At 44.5% G+C, this 21935-nt stretch overlaps 1 protein-coding gene across 1 annotated transcript in view; it reads right to left on the reverse strand.

The window, feature by feature from the left end:
- LOC115152238 (G1/S-specific cyclin-D2) overlaps positions 1-21935 on the reverse strand; it is a 218028-nt gene that overhangs the window by 64768 nt on the left and 131325 nt on the right. The window contains exon 3 of the mRNA XM_029696885.1: positions 15114-15165. Coding sequence (XP_029552745.1) covers positions 15114-15165 — 52 coding nt within the window. The remainder of the gene's footprint in view (positions 1-15113; positions 15166-21935) is intronic.

Here is a 21935-nt window from a genome sequence, read left to right on the forward strand (position 1 = left end):
GGTGGTTAGTCAACCAGAGACACAGGACCGTTACAACTTAGCCACTTACACTGTTGCAAAACACAGTTGGGATTGTGAAGGTCACAGAATAAGATTGAGATACAGTGCTGCTCAGTACAGTAGAGTACAGGACAGTACAGTACAGGACAGTACAGTACAAAACAGCACAGTAGAGTACAGTACAGTAGAGTGTAGTACAGTAGAGTACAGAACAGTACAGTACAGTACAGTAGAGTACAGAACAGTACAGTAGAGTGCAGTACAGTAGAGTAGAGTACAGTAGAGCGCAGAACAGTAGAGTATAGTACAGTAGAGTACAGTAGAGTACAGAACAGTACAGTAGAGTGCAGGACAGTAGAGTGAACAACACTATATAGCGGGGTCATTAAAATCATCAACAAAAGTTTCCTTTGCACACCTACGGTAGCCTACATCCTCTGCCCTCCAAAGCGTATTCTTAGACACACCAAGAACCACCAGCAAGGGGCCCATGCAACATTACTCTGCTTATTTGTTACAGTACAGACAGGAACTAGGAAAAGAGGCAGCACGAGAGGGAAGGAGAAAGAGAGAGAGAGAGAGAGAGAGAGAGAGAGAGAGAGAGAGAGAGAGAGAGAGAGAGAGAGAGAGAGAGAGAGAGAGAGAGAGAGAGAGAGAGAGAGAGAGAGAGAGAGAGAGAGAGAGAGAGAGAGAGAGAGAGAGAGTAAGCAAGGGGGAGAAGAGAGAGAGGAGGGTTCTCTGCACAAAAGAGAAGACTGGATTAAGTCATGAGCAGCAAGCGACATAGGTTGGATTTTTAACGGATGAGATCACATCCTCTTCCCTAAACAGTGAAGGAACTCATCCTCAGACGGACAGCGGAGCACCAAGCAACAAACGCTGTGGACATCAATTACAAGGAGAGTGGCATGCAGCCGTCCAGCACGCAGGCTGGTCAGAGCTGCCACACATTTCAGCAGTCTGCACAGTGGGACAGGCATCCAGTGTGCGAGAGATAGAGAGATGGGGGGGGGGGGGGGGGGGGGGGGTTGTACATGCATGTGTGTAAGGGTTGATTCCATGGAGAGGGCAAAGTAGAATGAATGATAATGCAGCATGTTTCTTGTGTCAAGGCTTCCTTATAATCTATAAAACATAACTTATCGCTATTTCATAGAATTCGATCACAGAAACAATCTGGTTGACGCAGAACCAACTTGATGTGTTCTGAAGTTGAAATCTGTCGCCTATTTAAAAATGTAAGGCTGAAAAGCCCCGATTTGGATCAAGTAAATATAGCATTCCTTTATCACACTGTATGCAATGGATGAGCTATTGGTAATTGAATAAGGAAACGAATGTTACGTTTCAGGAACTGATGTTGAATGCAGTTCTAATCAAGATCTATGTCGAGCAGATTCGGTTGAAGCGTTTTCCCTGTACCAAAAAAAAGCAGTTTTGCATAACTATGATTACCAACAATGTTGGTTTAATCTGAGTCTGGGAAATTGGCCCTTAAAGACCACAGCAAGACCTTGAATTGTGTGGAGCAGAACTGTGTGGACCCCTTTCTTCCCCCCTCCCATCTCGCCCCCAGACACAGACATGACCCTACGTCTAGAGCCTAAAGGGTGGGGTAATGACATTCTGGACTGGTGAGCTGAGCGGAGATGGTGCACAGATGGAGATACCCTCCCTTTACAGACTCAACACCATGAAGACAATGAAAAATCAAATAAAAAAACAAAGGAGGGGGGATACCAAAATAAAACGACAACAGTGTGTTGTGGGAATTTTCCTCCATTCCTCAAATATTTTCTGTATGGACCAGTTGCCTATTATTCATTCTCTCTCTCCCTCTCTCTCTCAGCCCCCCAGCCTCTCCTCTCCAGACTGGCTTTCACTTTGGGGGGCCCTCAGCCACCCTGGACTGACCAGAGAGATTTGAAGGTACCCTGATGGATGCTAATGCCGGACTCTTTCTGATCATTTTAAAGGTAGGCCCTTTGATCTGTCAGCAGGCCTCTCTCTCTTTCGTCTCACTTCTCTCTCTCTTTCTCACTCTCTCTCACTCCTCTCTCCCTCGCTCTCTCCTCTCTCGCTGTCCTGAAAACATGTAAATCCCATCCTCACAGACACCTGGGACTAAAAACCCAGAAAGAGTCAGCAGAGAACTTGCTCGGAGAAAAAAATATAAGCTGATTTCAAACGTGGTATAACTTTAGATGAGGTAGTGTTGAAGAGAGAAGGAGCGAGAGAAAGATTGAGACAGAGTGAACAGCAAAGAGAGAAAGGCAGAGGTAGGCTGACAAAACAGAGACAGTGAGGACATGCAGGAGAGCGGAGAGGGAGGTGGAGGAAAGGTTAAAAGGATAAAGAGAGAGAGAGAGAGAGAGAGAGAGAGAGAGAGACAAAGAGGAAATACAGACGGAAGGGAAAAAACAAGAGGAGGCAGGGTAGAGCATTTTGGGGAGGAACAATGTCGGCGAGGCGGTTCGGTCACAGCCAGGGGCGGATGTGTCTGTGCAGTTGAGAATTTAGGAAGGAAACACTGAAAAAGGAACAGTCAGCAGCAGCAGCCACAGCAGCACTCTGAATGGTGAGGGTGCCGGGTGGACAGCTGGAGGCAGCTGATTGGCTAAGAGGCTGTGGAACTCAGGACTGCTGCTGCTTCCTGCGGCCAGCTGCTATGCCCAGGGCCCCCAATGACAAGGCTTATAATTGATTACTAGCTGGCAGTTCAATGGGGTGGCCAGAGAGCACAGCACAGAGACAGTAAAGTACTGTAGCTACATCGGGACTCACTGTATCGTCCTTCCAAGAAAAGGCCTCAGAGATAGAGAGAGAGGTTCCTCTGCGGCCCTTGATGCGATCACTCTCTCTGGCTGCTCCGGCAGCGTGGCCTTGCACGTGCTCAAACCACTCTCAGCCAGGCAGGCCTTTTTTCTTCCTACTTCCCTTCCTTCACCACACCAGCGTTTCTCTCCCTCGTTCTATAACCTCCAGAGAACGACGGAGGAATTGGATGACTCTCAGTTGGAGATGAAAGTGCGTTGAAAAATGCTCAACATCAAAGCGGCCCAGTGAAAGTATATGGATGGCTTGCTGGTATTGCTGCACAGAGTTAAACAGAGCTGGTTTGCATTGCTGGAGACTGTCGAGCTTCCTGTGTGCAGCCAGCAGCGCATGCTGCCAACCCTGGGCCCCATACTTACTGCAGATAGATATAAAGAGCTCTTGTGAGGCACATTCAGCCGAGGCCTTAATTCACTTTATTACTTTCATTGCTTTATTAGATTGTGAAGGGGGAAAGAATCATCTATGTTTCTAAAATAAGATAGGATATTTCCCTGCCCTACTGGAGGTAGAGCAGAGGGCTGGGCTGATCAAAGCCTTCTGGAGGCCTGAGGCTGGCCTCACCAAGTGAACGCACCTCCGCTTTGGTAATGGTCCTGTCCGTCTCCCTCTCTTACCCTCTCTCCCTTCCTAACACACAGGCATGATGTAATCTCTGTGGTTCCAGGAGGAGAGCAGGAAGCAGAGCAGTCCTCCTCATTGTTGCTTTGGTACAGTAGCAGCATCCCCCTCTACAGGACACGACCGGCCCCCAGGGGCCTCTCTCTGTATCAGGGGGAAGGAAGCAGCATCTCCAGCCCATCCAGCTACCCAAGAGGAAGGGAAGTGTCAAAGAGTTATCTTAGCTGGAGCTGATCCACTCCACTGGATCCTCTCACTATAGAGAGACTGACTGTGTGAGAGGGGACACCGCCAAGCAGGAGGTATGTATAGCTCAAGACCAACAACTGGAGGGCAACTGGAGGACAAATAGACACGTTAGTGTAAGAAACAGTACTACTGCTCATTTCAAAACTGTCCAGTCCATCAAATGAAAAATGTCATTCGGTACTTGTTGGGTTACAATTGCAATGGACTGACTCACTGTTTCTGTGGCTGGGAAATCGTCAAGTGTCAACCAGACAGTGGAAATTTCCCTGAGTCATCACTTTGAATGGCAGCGTTGAACTACGACACTTCACCACCACGATTTTCTCCATTTCAAACAAAGGCCCCGTCTCCACCTCCACCTATGCAATGTAGCCATCTAAACCTAGGCCGCGGAACCCGCACCTCCTGAAATGGTGAGGTAAGCGCAAATACATTGTTTGCTTCTAAGAACCAGTCATTCACCAAGATGACAACACAGGAAACAATTCTAACACACTGGGCAGCGTTGTCGATTTGAAGTCACACCTCTAAAAGGTACAACGGACAAGTGTAAAAGCTTGCTTCAGTCTCTCAGTCACAATCCTCTACTTCTGCAAAACGAGTACGTCAGAGAGAGAGAGAGATAACTGTGGCCAAGAATTGATCTCTTTTCTTTCCCTTGGCTTTGTCGTGGCTGCGTCCCAAATGGCACCCCCACTCCCATATAGTGCACTATGGGCCCTGGTCAAAAGCAGTGTGCTATAAAGGGAATAGGATTCCATTTGGGACCCATCCTCATTCACTGCCAGGTAGAGAGATGCCTAGCCTCAGTCTATAGTGTCTGCAGGATGCAGGGCTGCAGCTGAAGGTAATCCTGCCGGAAGGAGACCGGGTAGGGAACACCTCAAGCCTGGAGGACCTGGCCCTCCCCCTTCCATGGTCTTGGCCCCAGCCCAATTGCAAGACAGCACAGATACTGTATACAGTACTACATGGACCCAACTATGACAGAGAAGTCATATTGATCACATCCCACTACTAGTCCTATATAACACCACTTTCACATACTTCTAAAAACCTCTCTCTAGATGGGAATATCCCATAGTAAAAGTTGACACGTAACATTGGTGCCATACCAAGAATACATGAGCATCTGTGACGTAAGAGAGAGAGAGCATGTTTTCCCCCTCTGCTATAATTGGCCAGCTACAGTTAATGTGAGCCTACATCATTGCATCACTTCCTATATGAGAGCATTCATGTTTCGTTTGATTTATAATTGTATTTTTTTTGTTGTGTGTGTTTTATTTTTTGCTGATAAGACGTGGGCTTGCAGAGGCACATCCTTGACTGCTCTTGTTCTGCGACTAAAAATAAGCGGTGAAGTAACGTGAAAAACTCTGCTCTATTTACATTCTGGTGAGTTAGGGCTGCTGAGAAGTGGAATCTGTGCTAGATGACTTAGGGGAATTTCACTCTGGCTGCACTGTGCAAGCAAGCAAGCAGACAAGAGACACACAGAGAGAAAATAGAGAGAATACAGGGGAACACAGAGAGAAACAGAGAAAGAAAGAGAGCAAGGTAGAGAGAGAATATAGAGAAAGAGAGCTGTCACCAGTACAAGGTGCTGTCCCAGAGGGGTGTGACAACAACAATTCCTGTGTAATAGCCAGAGACAGAGAGTGTGTGGGGGGAGGGGGGCTGGGCAGAGAGAGAGAGGCAGAGAAAGAGGCTGAGAGAGTGGCAGAGAGAGAGTCAGGGAGAGATAGAGATAGGCAGAGAGATAGAGGCAGAGAGAGATAGAGATGGGCAGAGAGATAGAGGCACCTGATACCACAAGAAAAGAGCAACCAGTGAAGAACAAACACCATTGTAAATACAACCTAGATTTATGTTTATTTATTTTCCATTTTGTACTTTAACTATTTGCACATTACTACAACACTGTATATAGACATACTATATCATTTGAAATGTCTTTATTATTTTGAAACGTTTGTAAGTGTAATGTTGTAATGTGTAATGCCAATAAAGCCCCTTAAATTGAAATTGAATTGAAAGAGAGAGGCAGAGAGAGAAAGAAAGAGAGAGAGCGAGAGGCAAAGAGAGAGTGGCTAACTATTTGACCATGGTTACTGATCAAAACCTTAGAAAAACCTTGACAAAGTACAGGCTCAGTGAGCACAGCCTTGCCATTGAGAAGGGTAGACACAGGAAAACCTGGCTCCCTGTAGAGGAAAGGCTGTGCAACCACTGCACAACAGCAGAACCTGAGACGGAGCTGCATTTCCTGTCAAAAATATAAAACAATTAGAGAGTGTCATTTTCCCAAATTTGAAACCCTTATTCAAGGTTTCAAAGACCTCTCTGATGAGGATAGGCTACCCGTCCTGTTGGGGGAGGACGCAGAGAGCTGTGGGTTGGCAGCGCACTACATTGCTGCCTGCCATAAGTTGAGGGACAGTGTCTGACAGACCAATCAACCTGCACATGTCCTCTACTGTATGCTTATTGTTATTGTTGAATGTATGGTTATTTTGACCCTTGGTTATTGTTGTTACTGTTGTCCCGTTGACAATTTTGATTCTCATTTTTATTTATTTTTATATTGTAAATATCCAAAATAAGCTTTGGCAATATGTACATTGTTACGTCATGCCAATAAAGTGAATTGAATTGAATTGAATTGAGAGAGAGAGAGAGAGAGAGAGGAGAGAGAGAGAGAGGCAGAGAGAGGAGAGAGAGAGAGAGGAGAGAGAGAGAGGCAGAGAGAGAGAGAGAGAGAGGCAGAGAGAGAGAGGCAGAGAGAGAGGAGAGAGAGGCAGAGAGAGAGAGAGGCAGAGGCAGAGAGAGACAGAGAGGCAGAGAGAGAGGCAGAGAGAGAGATAATAGACGGATGGCGGGTCTGATGAGGATATGAATCTGGCTGGCTGGTGGATTTATGAATGATTGGGATCGCAGGGGCACGTGGACGGATGTGCCTGACCCGCTTCCCCTGCCCTCAGATATCCCCAGATAGCAGACAGACTGTTATGCTCATACACAGAGAGAGAGAGACAGACACAGAGAGAGACAGAGAGAGACAGAGAGAGAGACAGAGAGAGAGACAGAGAGAGAGAGAGAGACAGAGAGAGAGAGAGACAGAGAGAGAGAGATAGACAGACAGAGAGAGAGACAGAGAGACAGAGAGAGAGACAGAGAGAGAGACAGAGATGGAGACAGAGAGAGACAGAGAGAGACAGCGAGAAAGACAGAGAGAGAGACAGCGAGAGAGACAGCGAGAGAGACAGCGAGAGAGACAGCGAGAGAGACAGCGAGAGAGACAGAGAGAGAGACAGAGAGAGAGGCAGAGAGAAAGTGTAGCTTATTTCCCTGACATCTGGAATCAAGGACTCATAACCCTAATCTTTAAGAACGGAGACAAATTTGACCCTAACAATTACAGAGGCATTTGTGTGAACAGTAACTTGGGGAAGGTTTTCTGTAGTATTATCAATGTAAGAGTTCTACATTTTCTTTATAAGCACAATGTCTTGAGTAAAAGCCAAATCGGATTTATACCAAAACATCGCACAACTGATCATATTTAAACCCAACACACCCTGATAGATAAACATGTCCACCAAAATAATACCAAAATATACGCTTGCTTTATCGACTTCCAAAAAGCATTTGATTCTATTTGGCATACAGGACTGTTCTACAAAGTTATTGAAAGTGGTGTAGGGGGTAAAACATATGACATAATGAAATCAATGTATACTGGCAATACGTGCAGCATTAAAATTGGTAAGAAAATAACAGAATTCTTTAACCAGGGGCGGGGCCTTCGCCAGGGTTGCAATCTGAGCCCTGCACTCTTCAATATTTACATTAACGAATTGGCCACTATTCTAGAAAAATCCTCAGCCCCTGGTGTTAGTGTCCACAATTCAGAAGTTAAATGCCTACTCTTCGCAGATGACCTATGCCTGCTGTCACCCACAGCACATGGCCTACAGCAGAGCCTGGACCTGCTAGAGCAGTACTGCCAGACCTGGGCCCTGGCAGTAAACCCCAAAAGACTAAAATAATGATTTTCCAGAGAAGATCCATATCTCAGGGAATTAGACCAAAGTTCTCAATTGGTACAAAATATATAGAGTACTGTACACACTACAATTACTTAGGTTTAAAAATAAGCTCAACTGGACACCTTAATGAGGCAGTGAATGAACTGAGAGAGAAAGTACGCAGGGCATTCTACGCCATTAAAAAGCTAATTGAAATTGAAATACCTATTAAAATTTAGCTAAAACTAATTTAATATGTCATTGAACCAATTTCACTTTATGGCAGCGAGGTGTGGGGTCCACTTGCAAAACAAGATTTCATCAAATGGGACAAACACCCCATTGAAACATTTTTACATTACATTTACATTTTAGTCATTAACAGACGCTCTTATCCAGAGCGACTTACAATAGTGAATGCATACATTTCATACATTTTTCATACATTTCATACATTTTTTTTTATATATATTTTTTTTAAATTAAAAAATAAATAATAATAATAATCCGTACTGGTCCCCCGTGGGAATCGAACCCACAACCCTGGTGTTGCAAACACCAAACACCCTGTAAGATTCTCCTACATGTCCAGAGGAAAACTACAAACAATGCATGCAGGGCAGAATTAGGCCAATATCCACTAATAATAAAAACTCAAAAAAGAGCAATTAAGTTTTGGAAACATCTAAAATACAATGACCCCCTCTCATGTCATTACCAAGCCCTGCAATGCCAAGAGCTGAGCAAAGAAAAGAGTCCCCTTATCCAGCTGGTCCTGGGGCTGAGTTCACAAACCTGTTCTACTAACACACTGAAGCCTCAGGACCAGAACATCCAATCAATCAGAATAAACCAAATTAAAACACAGTTACAACAAAACTACATTGCTTATTGGGAAACACAAGCACAAACACAAAGCAAAATGCAGTGCTATCTGGCCCTAAATCGACAGTACACCGTGGCTAAATATTTGACCATGGTTACTGATCAAAACCTTAGAAAAACCTTGACAAAGTACAGGCTCAGTGAGCACAGCCTTGCCATTGAGAAGGGTAGACCCAGGAAAACCTGGCTCCCTGTAGAGGAAAGGCTGTGCAACCACTGCACAACAGCAGAACCCGAGACGGAGCTGCATTTCCTGACAAAATGTCAAAAATATAAAACAATTAGAGTGTAATTTTCCAAAATTTGAAACCCTTATTCAAGGTTTCAAAGACCTCTCTGATGAGGATAGGCTACCCGTCCTGTTGGGGGAGGACGCAGAGAGCTGTGGGTTGGCAGCGCACTACATTGCTGCCTGCCATAAGTTGAGGGACAGTGTCTGACAGACAAATCAACCTGCACATGTCCTCTACTGTATGCTTATGGTTATTGTTGAATGTATGGTTATTTTGACCCTTGGTTATTGTTGTTACTGTTGTCCCGTTGACAATTTTGATTCTCATTTTTATTTATTTTTACATTGTAAATATCCAAAATAAGCTTTGGCAATATGTACATTGTTATGTCATGCCAATAAAGCGAATTGAATTGACAGAGAGAGAGAGAGAGAGAGAGGACATTAGCACAACATTGTGGCGCAGCATTTTCCCAAAGCTTGAACTCACTGCACTCAGTTAGCACGTCTGATGATGACACACACATTCTTGAACAAGGAAGTCATTTGCAGTTTTTCTATTTGTATTTCTTTTTAGTGTTTGGTGCTTTTACTGAGGAGCGGACAAGAACATAATAAGGATGACCTGTGTATAGGGTCATCATGTGGATCATAAAAAGCTTACGAAATATGTGTGCTGTGCTCTTCCCAGCTTCAACTTGAAGGGGAGGCCAAGCTACAGCGCTGTAGCAAACCAGAAGGCCCGTTCCCATCAAGCCTGCCGAATATCTCGACTGATCTCCCTCGAAGCTGGAAACAATTTTGGAGGTCTTGGGTGAGTAAAATAATCGTGTAATACGGGCTTGATTAAGCCACTTAACGGACAGAGCGATGGAGGTCCAACAGGCTTTGGCTACTAACAGTGAAGCTCTTTGAGACAGACAGGCATGTAGAGTACAGTGCAAGCTAGCTGTGGACACTTACAAAAACATCTCAGAGAGACTATATTCACTACTTGTGCAATAATGTCAAATCAGGTAATGAAGGAATCTCACAGGGAATCATGTATTCACCCCTGCTGCCCAACCACTCAATCACATATTTCACCCCACCCCTCCCCTTCCAAAACCACAACAACAACAAAAAAGGAAAAGAAGAATGTTTGCAGTTATCTACAGGAAATAGCATTAGCTGAAAGTGGACTCTGGGGTCGGGGCATGAAAGGGATGGCATGGCCGAGGCAATCATTAGCGCTGTCCCCCGACACATGGCCTGCCCTTGATCCTGAGCCGGGCCCTGATGGAACATGGAAGGTGGGCAGGGGAGGGCCCGCTGCCCTGGGTGGGCTCCCCGCTTGGCCCTCGCACTGGGACCGGCCCCCATCAGCCTGGTATGTCGGTATGCATGATGAGGGCGTCCGCTCCTATGCCCATGTCAGGGGACTCTGCCCAGTGAGCCGGCTGAACGTAACCTTACCCACCGCAGCACATCTCATCTCTGAAGGAAATCAAGCAAACATAACAAGATGGAAACTGATCTTAGATGGAATTGCAGCTGGTCATAGTTGGCCTGTGTTTCGCATCCATTCCTCCATGTTTTCTCTTCACCGGGTAGTCACTCACGCATGAGGACCAAAAACTCTCTCAGTCCGGTCCCACAATGCCCTGTCCCACTACCAACGGCGGTCCGTCTCTCAGTATTTTCCCAGCATTTCTCAACTCCAGCAATTTTTTTTCCCAGGCTTCCTTTTCAGGGAACCTATTTGAGGCAGTCTATCAAACAACACTGAAAAAAGTACCTCAGAAAAATCTGCAATAAGAAGTCACTTTCCCTGGCATAAATCAGTTCCCCAGTAAGCCGACGCTGAGTGGGTCTGTTGTTGAGTTGACTCTAAATCTGCACAATCGTTCTCCACTCCCTCTGACAGCTTTCAGCAAGCATTATTATCCAACTAGAGTATTGTTGTGAATAGGATATTGAACCGAGTCAACTCACATGATGAGTGGTCGGTTCAGCCAGAAGAGGACTGGCCACCCCTCAGAGCCTGGTTCCTCTCTAGGTTTCTTCCTAGGTTCCTGCCTTCCTAAAGACTTTTTCCTAGTCACCGTGCTTCTACACCTGCATTGCTTGCTGTTTGGGGTTTTAGGCTGGGTTTCTGTACAGCACTTTGTGACAGCAGCTGATGTAAGAAGGGCTTTATAAGTACATTTGATTGATTGCTACAGTATTTCCTGTGCATTCAGGGCCAATACGTCATTTGCACAGCAGAAAGCCAGTAGCTATCCTTTTGTGACATGTGTATGCGACAAAGGTAGATACAAAGCAATGTCTGAGACAGGTTCCTCACCCTACCCTGGCTTCCGAGCATGTCACCAAGCGGCTAAAACTGTCCCGGAGCTCCGGGGGTCAATCTGTCACAGCCCAACAGAATACCCAGTGTCAGGTTGTCCCTGATATACCACTCACGTGTCACACATTGTCAACGCAGACTCACATAGTATCGTACGAGTGACATGGTGAACAGCTCACCGGGCTGAACAAATGAAGGAAGGAGGCAGGGAAATGTATTCCCTAAGATCTCTTTGATTCTATATCAAGAGGTTCTCACAACAACTCAAGATGCTGTGACACCGCTGGCTTATCAGAGGCACTATTAATACTATGGGACCTCAGGGAACAACGACTCTGTCCCCTGTCCCTGGAGAAAGAAGGAGGAAGTCATTGATTCTTCCCACCACAATCTCTGGGAAGAACAGATCTTGCTTTTCCCTTTCAGTTGATGGGGTTATTATTTTAAAGGCTGTGAGAGACAGAGAGAGAGAGAGAGAGAGAGACAGAGAGTTAGAGACAATGCTAGCCCACACTAGTTTATTTCTGTGTCCACCCGGGCGAGGGGACAGGATAGGACCAAGAGCTCCAAGACAGGCCTCTTTTACAGCCACTCCTTCCCAGGATTGTGACCTCCTCCCTGGGTATTATTCTCACAGTCGCAGCCTCTGTGCTCCATATCTCCATACCCCCAGGATGTAATGTATAGAACAGCCCAGTAGCCTACATGTAGCGCATCACCCAGAAGACATGTTAGTCACATTCATGAGCTACATGTGCTTATTAGCAATGATTTGTTACAGATATATATGACAAGGATCTGTGAGAAAAATAGCCCTCTCTATGGTTAGGGATCTACCTGAAGAAGTCACATCTTGACAGGTTTGGGTTACGGCTCTACGTTTAACATGCAATTAGCCTCCGGAAAGCTTGTTGAACTGTCTTTGAGTCTATTGACTCTGGAATGAAGAGCCTTTTCTACTACGACACAAAACTGATCTCAATACAGCTGTAGGTCCAAGGGACATTCTGCTGCTGCAGACGACCAGACATGTTCTATTATCCGGTTCAAATCTGTGAGCTCATCCCTCTGCCAGTCTACCTGTGTCTTAGCTCCCTGTCCAAGGTGTACCAACTACAATGGGATGAGTATCACCCCATTCTTCTCTCATTCTCTCCTCACACTCATTGAATGGGGGATTTCCATTTTGAGAACCGATGTTCATCGGGAGCCCACCTAACCACTTCAAGATACACATCGAAAACCCGCACTCACTTGTATGTACGCACAGCTGAGTGAGCACCACTTCTTGGGCTAGGGTTAACGTCTGTATGCATGTGCAGAGGCATGTCTTTGCTGAAAGAGAGAGAGAGAGAGAGAGAGAGAGAGAGAGAGAGAGAGAGAGAGAGAGAGAGAGAGAGAGAGAGAGAGAGAGAGAGATGGTTGCTGCTACACTTATCCAGGGGCGGCAGCTGTTATGGTGGGGGGGGGGGCAGAGGGACTGGGGGGTTGGTGGTGGCTGAGGCGGGATGAGGGGAAGACAGCAGCAGTTGCTCCAGACCTGACTGACGTGCACAACGAGCTACTCTTCCTCCTCCGAGCCCTGTCTGTCTGGATCTAGTGCAGCCAGCAGTGCTGCAGAGGAGCAGATGTTTCCTTTATTTAGCCACCGAGCTTAGAGGCAAACCGGGGGCTAACCTGGCAGACTGTCTGTCATTGATGACGTGGTACCAGAGTGTAGCTAGCGACGAGCAGCTAACAGAGGGGCCTTTATTAGTGCTGCTCATCCTGATCTTTTCGGGAACTCTGACTTTAGCACTGGACCCCAGAGTCAGAACTGAGATAACCAGAGAAAGATAGACAGTCAGGCACAGTGGACCGGAGAAAACTATTTTCAAAAATATATAACGTTATACTGTATATAAAAAAAGGCAAGTAAAAAAGGGTATATTTTCAATATTCATCAATGAATGTAAGACAATTGTTATTGAAATCAAAATACTACTCATATCACTACTCTTTAAAGCTTAATTTGACAGAATTTTCTTGCACCGTAGCATCTACAGATGAAACATTATGGGGTCTTAGAGGAGGCTTGGGTATGTCCAAAATGTCACAAATCTTCCAACTTCAATTAATTATTCCTCAATTGCTGTAAAATGCTAATGTAAAATATATGTCAGCAACTCTTTCTCCAAAGAACCCTTCTATGGATTATATCTTGTGAAAATCCCCCCAAATCCTTAGCTTTTTTTGTTCTAGTTTTGTGAGGAATCACGCAGTAGCGACTGCCCAGGGTGGCTGGTGTGGAATAGATAAGGGGGGGGGGATCCAGCACCCTGAGCTCAACCTCTGTTCTAGAGCTCTGGTCAGTCAGCTGTGGGGAGGCAGCTGCTGCAGAGACTAATCCAAAAACGAAACGAATCTGAGCACAAGTGTGCTAGCACATGTCAAAAGTGTCGAGTCACTCTGAGCAGAACCACTTCACTGAGGGATGACCTGACACACTGGGTGTCTGTCCTATGCCTCCATCCATAGACCCCTCGTCTTAGGGACCAAGAAATATCCGGTTCCTCGCCAAGAGACTCAGGCAACGGTGTGATACTAGGAATGTGTCTGTCATGTTATGACCCAAAGACAAGCGGCAAATGTTTACTTAGGCCTATCAGCTTGATACCCGAGCAAATGATTTAGCGACAAATTATTTGAGGACACTTCTATTTAAAGTGGATGGTCCTTGATGTATTGAAAAAGACTGTAGAACTGCTGTATAACATCAAATGTTTAAGAAAAAAGAGACATGAGAGTGGTGGATGGGACAGAAATCACCTGACCACCATTTACAGGAAATAAAGCCTGTGGAGTTTCGGTGGTTTAGAAAGAAAGACACAGTGCTGGTATCAGATCATTTGTGATAGTGAAAATGACAACAACATATGTGACCACTAATAGATTATCATATGACCTTTACCTTCAAAGTGGGCACTGGCTCCCATGCAATCCAGCCTCCATGAAGACATTTAAAGACATGAAAAAATACACCGGTTGGCGAATCGGACTACTGTCATTGATCAATTGACCACCGACTGTGGAGTATCTGAAATGTTCTGTAATGGTTTGGCAGAGTTAAGAATTAGATCTCAGCGGGTATATAGATTGTGTTGAAATTCCGTTCTCGATTCATTAACTGTGTATACTAAAATAATCTGCCGACAGCCACTATCGACTCATGAACAAGTAGAACTTCATGGAAATATGAAATAGTTATATACTAACGCTCGCACACGATGTGAAGTGACAATCAAAAATACAGTTTCATTTCTTCTAGACACACTCATTGTTATTTCCAACAACGCTGCACATGAAAATAACTTTCCATCCCTGTAGACAGAAGACTAGAATCAGATTTTAGTTTGAAACCACCAATAGCTGAACACGGATTTAAAGATGTATAAGGAAGCTCTTGAACCTCATTCATAAGCCTAAGACAGACAAGCAGGAGAGACTGGTTACAATCAAAACAACAGTGCAGAAACAGCCTTCCCCAATCTATTGTCAACAATACGAGGTGGTATCTAAGAATACTGTAGACATTCAGTGTATACTCTGGGAAGTAGAATGACACACGTGCGCTAGAGTACGTGCACACACACACACACAAACACTTATGCAATACTTTATTCTATCCTATATCATGTACACCTCTCGTATACTACTACAGTCTAGTGTTTCAGGATATTCTATTTCTCAGATGCTCATCAAATCGCCAGAGGGAATCTGCAGATACAGGGAATCTTTCTTATATTTCTTCCTTACGGTACAACACATGCATCACCCAAAAAGCCCAAGGTCTTGCTGTGCTACAATGTCTTCATTGAAAACAGTAGCCTTCCCATGTGAAAGCAGCACCTCAACTGTACAAAGTAAACCACAAGAGCTAGTTAAGTCTTACCTGAGATGAGCCACACCCAACCAACCACCATTCCTGACTCGCTCCAACGCTCCTAGAACAACAAACACAAAGACACCGTTAAATAAACTGAGTGACTGACAGCTGTCTTATAAACTCCAAGAAAGTACTGCTCAAACTTAGTTTACTATTCTCAAGACTTTGTACTTGTAGAATCAAAATCGATCAGACTGACGTTGACTGCATGGAAAGTCCTTTTCCTCTGAACAAAAACATAAACTCAACATGCAACAGATTCAAAGATTTGACTGAGTTACAGTTACAGTTCATATAAAGGAAATCAGTCAATTGGAATAAATTCATTAGGCCCTAATCTATGGATTTCATATGACTAGGGTGGCCTGGGAGGGCATAGGCCCACCCACTGGGGAGCCAGGCCTAGGCCTTTTCACCACAAAAGGGTTTTTATTTCAGACAGAAATACTCCTCAGTTATATCAGCTGTCCGGGTGGCTGGTCTCAGATGATCCCGCAAGCGAAGCGGAGGTCCTGGGCTTTATACACAGGGTACCAGTACCGAGTCGATGTGCAGGGGTACAAGGTAATTGAGGTAGATATGTACATATAGATAGGGATAAAGTGACTAGGCAACAGGATACATTTATGCACAAACTTTGAGAGAAATAAGCTTTTTGTGTGTATGTAACATTTCTTTGGTCTTTTATTTCAGCTCATGAAACATGGGACCAACACTTTACATGTTGCGTTTATATTTTTGTTCAGTATAATTGGAATTCCCCTGACAGTAGTCTACTGACTTTTCTGAAACAAGATAAAACAAATAACACTTGAATGAAAACGTTCACTTAACCTACAGAGTCATCATAGCTGTACATTCCCTGTGTGGGTGACTGGGAGCTCATGTATTCATGTGTTCACACAATTACACAATCTGGATCTGAAGAACAGTGTTTTAGCCTGTGTAACTGTGATATGGCTGAATGCTCAAATCCAACCCATCAAGTTTACAGTTTTTGAACGAGGCATCAACTTATGCAAGAACAGCGTTGCATTCACTAGGCACCAAATGGAAGAAAATGGACACAAACCGGGAGGAACTACCTGAAATTAACATTTGTTTTCGTTTTACATTAGTCCCTATATGAATATGACCCTGATTAAGAACGACAAGCTATCATTCTATACGTTTCAAACTGTCCAGATTCTACAATGTTTATTTTAAGATTCAAAAAACATTCAACTGATGTTACAAGAATGTTCCCAGAACACTTTTCCACTGCAGGGTCATGCTGTGAATATCACAGTTCCTATTTCATTTCCACTTGCCCATGGCCCGCTTGATTCCTGGAACCAAGTGAGATATTCAGCCTCGTTTGATATCTCGAACCAAGTAGTCCGGTGGGTGGGGTTACAAATGGCCGTACTCAATGATTAGTCTCACGCAATGATGCCACAGTGTCGCGTATGTTAATACTCATGCACTAGTCACTGGCGTAATGTTTTACAAGAGAAGGCAAATCTGACATGAGGACACCCATCAGCGAAGATCAGCGTGGTAATACATTGTTTTTAGCCAAATTGCTATCTGGCTAGCTACCAACGTCTTTAGCGTAGCTAGCTGTAGCGTGTGAGAGTGAACACTGTACAAGACATGAACCAGAGTCGACAACTTGTCATATAAACATCCATGGAAGGCCAATGCCGTGAACATAGTTCCATGTTTGATGTTGGCCGGAGTATCCAACTTATACAAACAACTCAGAAAGGCTGTTCTGTCAACATTCTTGCAACATCAAAGGAATGTTTTTTGCACCCTGATACAGACACTATCTGAACGTCAGCACAACTGGACAGTTTGAGTGTTTTAGGAACCCATCTCTTGTCATAATCCCCCAATGTTCACACAACCTAAAGAAATATTCTGGGAACCTTTAAAGAACAGATTAAATGTGTTCTGGGAACGTTCTTGCAATATCAGTTGGGTGTGTTTTGCATCCTAAATGAAACATTATAGAATCATCCGCACAACCGGACAGTTTTTGTGTTTGGGGAACATATCTTTTTGTCCACACAATGTTCACACCATAGTGTTCTTCCCCACAGTGATCAGTTTACCTGGGCCGGCGATTTTATTTATTTATTTTTATTTAACTAGGCAAGTCAGCTAAGAACAAATTCTTATTTACAATGACGGCCTACCGGGGAACAGTGGGTTAACGGCCTTGTTCAGGGGCAGAACAACAGATTTTTACCTCGTCAGCTCGGGGTTTCGATCCAGCAACCTTTCGGTTACTGGCCCAACGCTTTAATCACCAGGCTACCTGCCGCGATGCCTCAAGCCTTCCAACCAAAACAGGTCAGAGAGCTAAGCTTACATCTGAAAGTTAATGCCCCCAATCCATCGCAGGAGGAGGAGAGAAGGAGGAAGAGGAGCTTCATTGAACAGTAAGACCAGGTTCACTTCACCTGGAAGGAATGCAAGGAGTGGGAGAGGGAAGGAGGGAAGGGTGCTGTATCATGAAAGCCAGTGAGATGTGAAGTTGTCAAAACACATTTATTTTCAAACAAAGTGAATATAAAGTGCGAAAACAACGATCTTCAATAGGCAACTGACACTAATAGATCCCACAACTTCAAAAGTCAGGAAATGGGGATAAGATAAATGGTGAGGGGGACATCTAGGATTTAAGTCTCTCCATTGTCCCAGCTCCCTTTTTAAAACGTCTTCTATTATTTAGAAATGTCTTTGAAATCTGAGCACTTGGCAAAGCATTATTGGTTATAACGCAACTCTCTGTACTTTACATCTCTTTTCGGCTGCCAGTTGGGGAACCCTGGCCTACAGGGAGGTGGTCAGAGACCTGGCAGGGTAGTGCCAGGACAACAACCTCTCCCTCAACGTCGGTAAGACAAAAGAGCTGATCGTGGACTACAAGGAACGCAGGTCGAGAGCGTCAAGTTCCTTGGTGTTCACATCACTAAGGTTTTTTGTCTACACACACACACATTGTCCACACACACCAACCCAGTCGTGAAGAGGGCACGACAACGCCTCTTCCCCCTCAGAAGGCTGAAAAGGTTTGGCATGGGCCCTCTGATCCTCAAAAAGTTCTACAGCTGCACCATAGAGTACCACAGTATCAGTCAAAATACCCATAAAACCTAGCGGTCAAACAGGGAAATGGTTCTAATCGCTTTTCCGACATTCATTTTTCCCATAGGGTTTTTCAGAAACATGTAGGCTTACCCTGGCGTGACGTTTTGATAACCATGTAAATCTCTCTAGGACAAGGTCACTGGTCACCATAGCAGCACCCACCTGTAGCACGCGCTCCAGCAGGTATATCTCTCTGGTCACCCCTAAAGCCAACTCCTCCTTTGGTCGTCTCTCCTTCCAGTTCTCAGCTGCCAATGACTGGAACGAACTACAAAAATCTCTAAAACTGGAAACACTTATCTCCCTCACTAGCTTTAAGCACCAGCTGTCAGAGCAGCTCACAGATCTCTGCACCTGTACATAGCCCATCTTTAATTTAGCCCAAACTACTACCTTTTCCCCTACTGTATTTATTTATTTTATTTATTTTGCTCCTTTGCACCATATTATTTATATTTTAACTTTTAACTTTCTTCAAACTACAAATCTACCATTCCAGTGTTTTTCTTGCCATACTTTATTTACTTTGCCACCATGGCATTTTTTTGCCTTTACCTCCCTTATCTCACATCATTTGCTCACATTGTATATAGTCTTATTTTTTTCTACTGCATCATTGATTGTATGTTGTTTTACTCCATGTGTAACTCTGTGTTTTTGTATGTTGTCGAACTGCTTTGCTTTATCTTGGCCAGGTCGCAATTGTAAATGAGAACTTGTTCTCAACTTGCCTACCTGGTTAAATAAAGGTGAAATAAAAAAATAAATAAAAAAGGTGACTCCCTACCACCCAGGACCTCTACACCAGGCGGTGTCAGAGGAAGGCCCTAAAAAAATTGTCCAAAACTCCGGCCCCCAAGTCATACAATGTTCTCTCTGCTACCACATGGTAAGCGGTACCAATATACCAAGTCTGGAACCAACAGGATCCTTAACAGCTTCTACCCCCCCCCCCCCCCCAAGACATCAGTTAGTTAAGTAGTCCGGGTAGCTATTGGTTAACTATCTGCAATGACCCTTTTTGCACTAACTCTTTTGACTCATCACATACGTTGCTGTTTACCATCTATTATGCATCCTGTTGCCTAGTCACTTTATCTCTATCTATGTGTACATATCTACCTCAATTACCCCGTACCCATGCACATCGACTCGGTACTGCTACCCTGTGTATAAAGCCAAGTTATCGTCACGCATTGTGTATTTATTATTCTTGTTATTATTTTACTTTTTTTCTCTCTGCATTGTTGGAAAGGGCCCGTAGGTAAGCATTTCACTGTTAGTCTATACCTGTTGTTTACGAAGCATGTGACAAATGCAATTTCATTTTATTTTAACTTCTTTGTTGAGGAAAATATTTTACTCACTACGACTGTGATATTTTAAGATGAATGCACTAACTGTAAGTCACTCTGGACAAGAGTGCCTCCTAAATGACTCAAATGTTGTGAACAATGCTGTGAACAATGCTACACTCATTTTCCCCAATCCTCCTCCTATGGGCCCCTCATCTCTAAACGAAGAGATCAAGACAGCTCTACTTTATCAGGGTGACTGGAATGTCGCTCTTTTCTGTTTTTGGTTTGTGTCTAACGCAATGGCAACATGTTATCGAGGGGGATATCAATAAAGACTGTGTGCTTCAGGTAGAATCCCCCACTGTTTCTGGAGCCTAATCTCTCTATTGAAGCAGCTGCATTGATTTGTGATTGGTACAAAGGCTGAGTAAACAGCTCGGCCAATGCCACCCAAGGAAGGACTGGAAGTGACTCCGCAGTCAAGTGCTTTAGTCTCCTTTAGGAGTTGTTTGGAGAAGGGTTTACTTATCCATTCTATTTCATTCAGCCCCTGCTAACTGGCTGCATCAGTGGATTAACAGAGTTCTGGATCTCCTCTGGATCTTTGTCTGGGCTTTTTGTTTGCGGCCCTGTTAGAATTCCCCCTGTTTTTGTCCCTCTCCGCTGTTGTCAAGCAGATGTTCTCTCTCTGTGGTCAAGAGACACACACTGAGACACACACGCTGAGACACACGCACTAAGGCACGCACCCAGCCACGCACGCACGCACGCACCCACACACTGAGACTGCATTGATGGAGAAGTTTCAGCTCATCAAGGAGGGTAGTGTAGGGGTATTAAAAACAAATGGCAGGAGAAAGAGAAAGGTAGAGGAAAGCAGAGGTAGCCACTAAGGACATGCCACATTCCTCTCCTGTTTTTGCAGTCTCTTGTATCCTTTTGTTCTATGAGAGTGAGCGTTGAGCGTTGACATGGGGTGAGATGAGCCACATGTTCTGGTCAGTCAGAGAGAGAGAGCGAGAGAGACAGAGAGAGAAAGACAGAGAGAGAGAGGGACAGACAGAGGGAGAGAGGGACAAAGACAGAGGGAGTGAGAGAGAGAGGGGGATAGAGAGAAAGAGAGAGAAAGAAAGTGAGAGAATGGAAGAGAGAGAGAGAGAGAGAGAGAGCACTGAGTGGGACGAAAGAGTGGAGGTGTGGAGTTCCGATCCGTGGCCCCACAGAGTGCCTGGCCTCCACTAAACCATTCAGCCATCAACATCCTTCACAGGCCACTTAGGCTGACACCTGCGCTGACAGCTCCGTCAACTAACTACAGCCCAGAGGGTGGGAACACATGCCGAGACAGGAAGTGGACGGTCAGACAGGTCAGAGGGGGTCACCAGAGGTCAACAGAGGTCAGCAGATACAGTGTCTAAGAGCATGACACATAGGTGGGCAGGTATTGGAGATGTTTTTACAGGCATCGGGTAGTAACACGTGGGTTGGGTTCATTTCTCACTCATTCTGTCCATGATTTCATGTACTGTCACACACACATCTATACAAGAGCAGGCAGGTGCAAGGTACCCAGGATGGAACCGCCTCACAGTTAATGAAACATTCAATGTTTCAATAATGTTTTATTGCATAATGGGACATAGACGCAAGAAAAAAATTATACAACGAGCAAAGTGATGATGCTGTATGTGGCTGCTATGAAAGTGAACTGCGTGCACGGGTGATCAGGTGTGTATTCATTCTGTCGATTCTATTGCAAAACCTTTCTTAAACAGAAGCAAAGGGAACATAAGAGGGAATTTGTGAATTTGTCCAATAGAAACTTGTTTTTTTTGCAAAATTGAAAGTTTTGCAACTGTTTGGACAAATGACTACATCCCAGATCAGCTCGATGCTGGAAAGTGTGTGCAAGGCTGTATTGAATGTGTCACTGTCTGTCACCTTGATTACTCCAACTTGTCTCTCGACCTGTGCACCTACACTGGGCGAAAAGGGTAAATATCAGGGGATATCTTTATCTATATATTTCCGGACATTTGACATTTGATATGATATAAGGAGTAGATATGCTCCAGATACGCATGTCCTTAATGTCATATACGGAGCTAGGGTATTATGCTGCATAATGGGAGTTTCTACATGTACCTCTGAAATCCTCCCGCTATTGTATGAGTCCAGGGAGATATCTGGGACGAGATATTTTTATTTATTTATTTATTTCACCTTTATTTAACCAGGTAGGCAAGTTGAGAACACGTTCTCATTTACAATTGCGACCTGGCCAAGATAAAGCAAAGCAGTTCGACACATACAACAACACAGAGTTACACATGGAGTAAAAACAAACATACAGTCAATAATACAGTAGAAAAATAAGTCTATATACAAT

This window comes from Salmo trutta, chromosome 17, assembly GCF_901001165.1.
Source record: "Salmo trutta chromosome 17, fSalTru1.1, whole genome shotgun sequence".
In the NCBI taxonomy this organism is placed as follows: Eukaryota; Metazoa; Chordata; class Actinopteri; order Salmoniformes; family Salmonidae; genus Salmo; species Salmo trutta.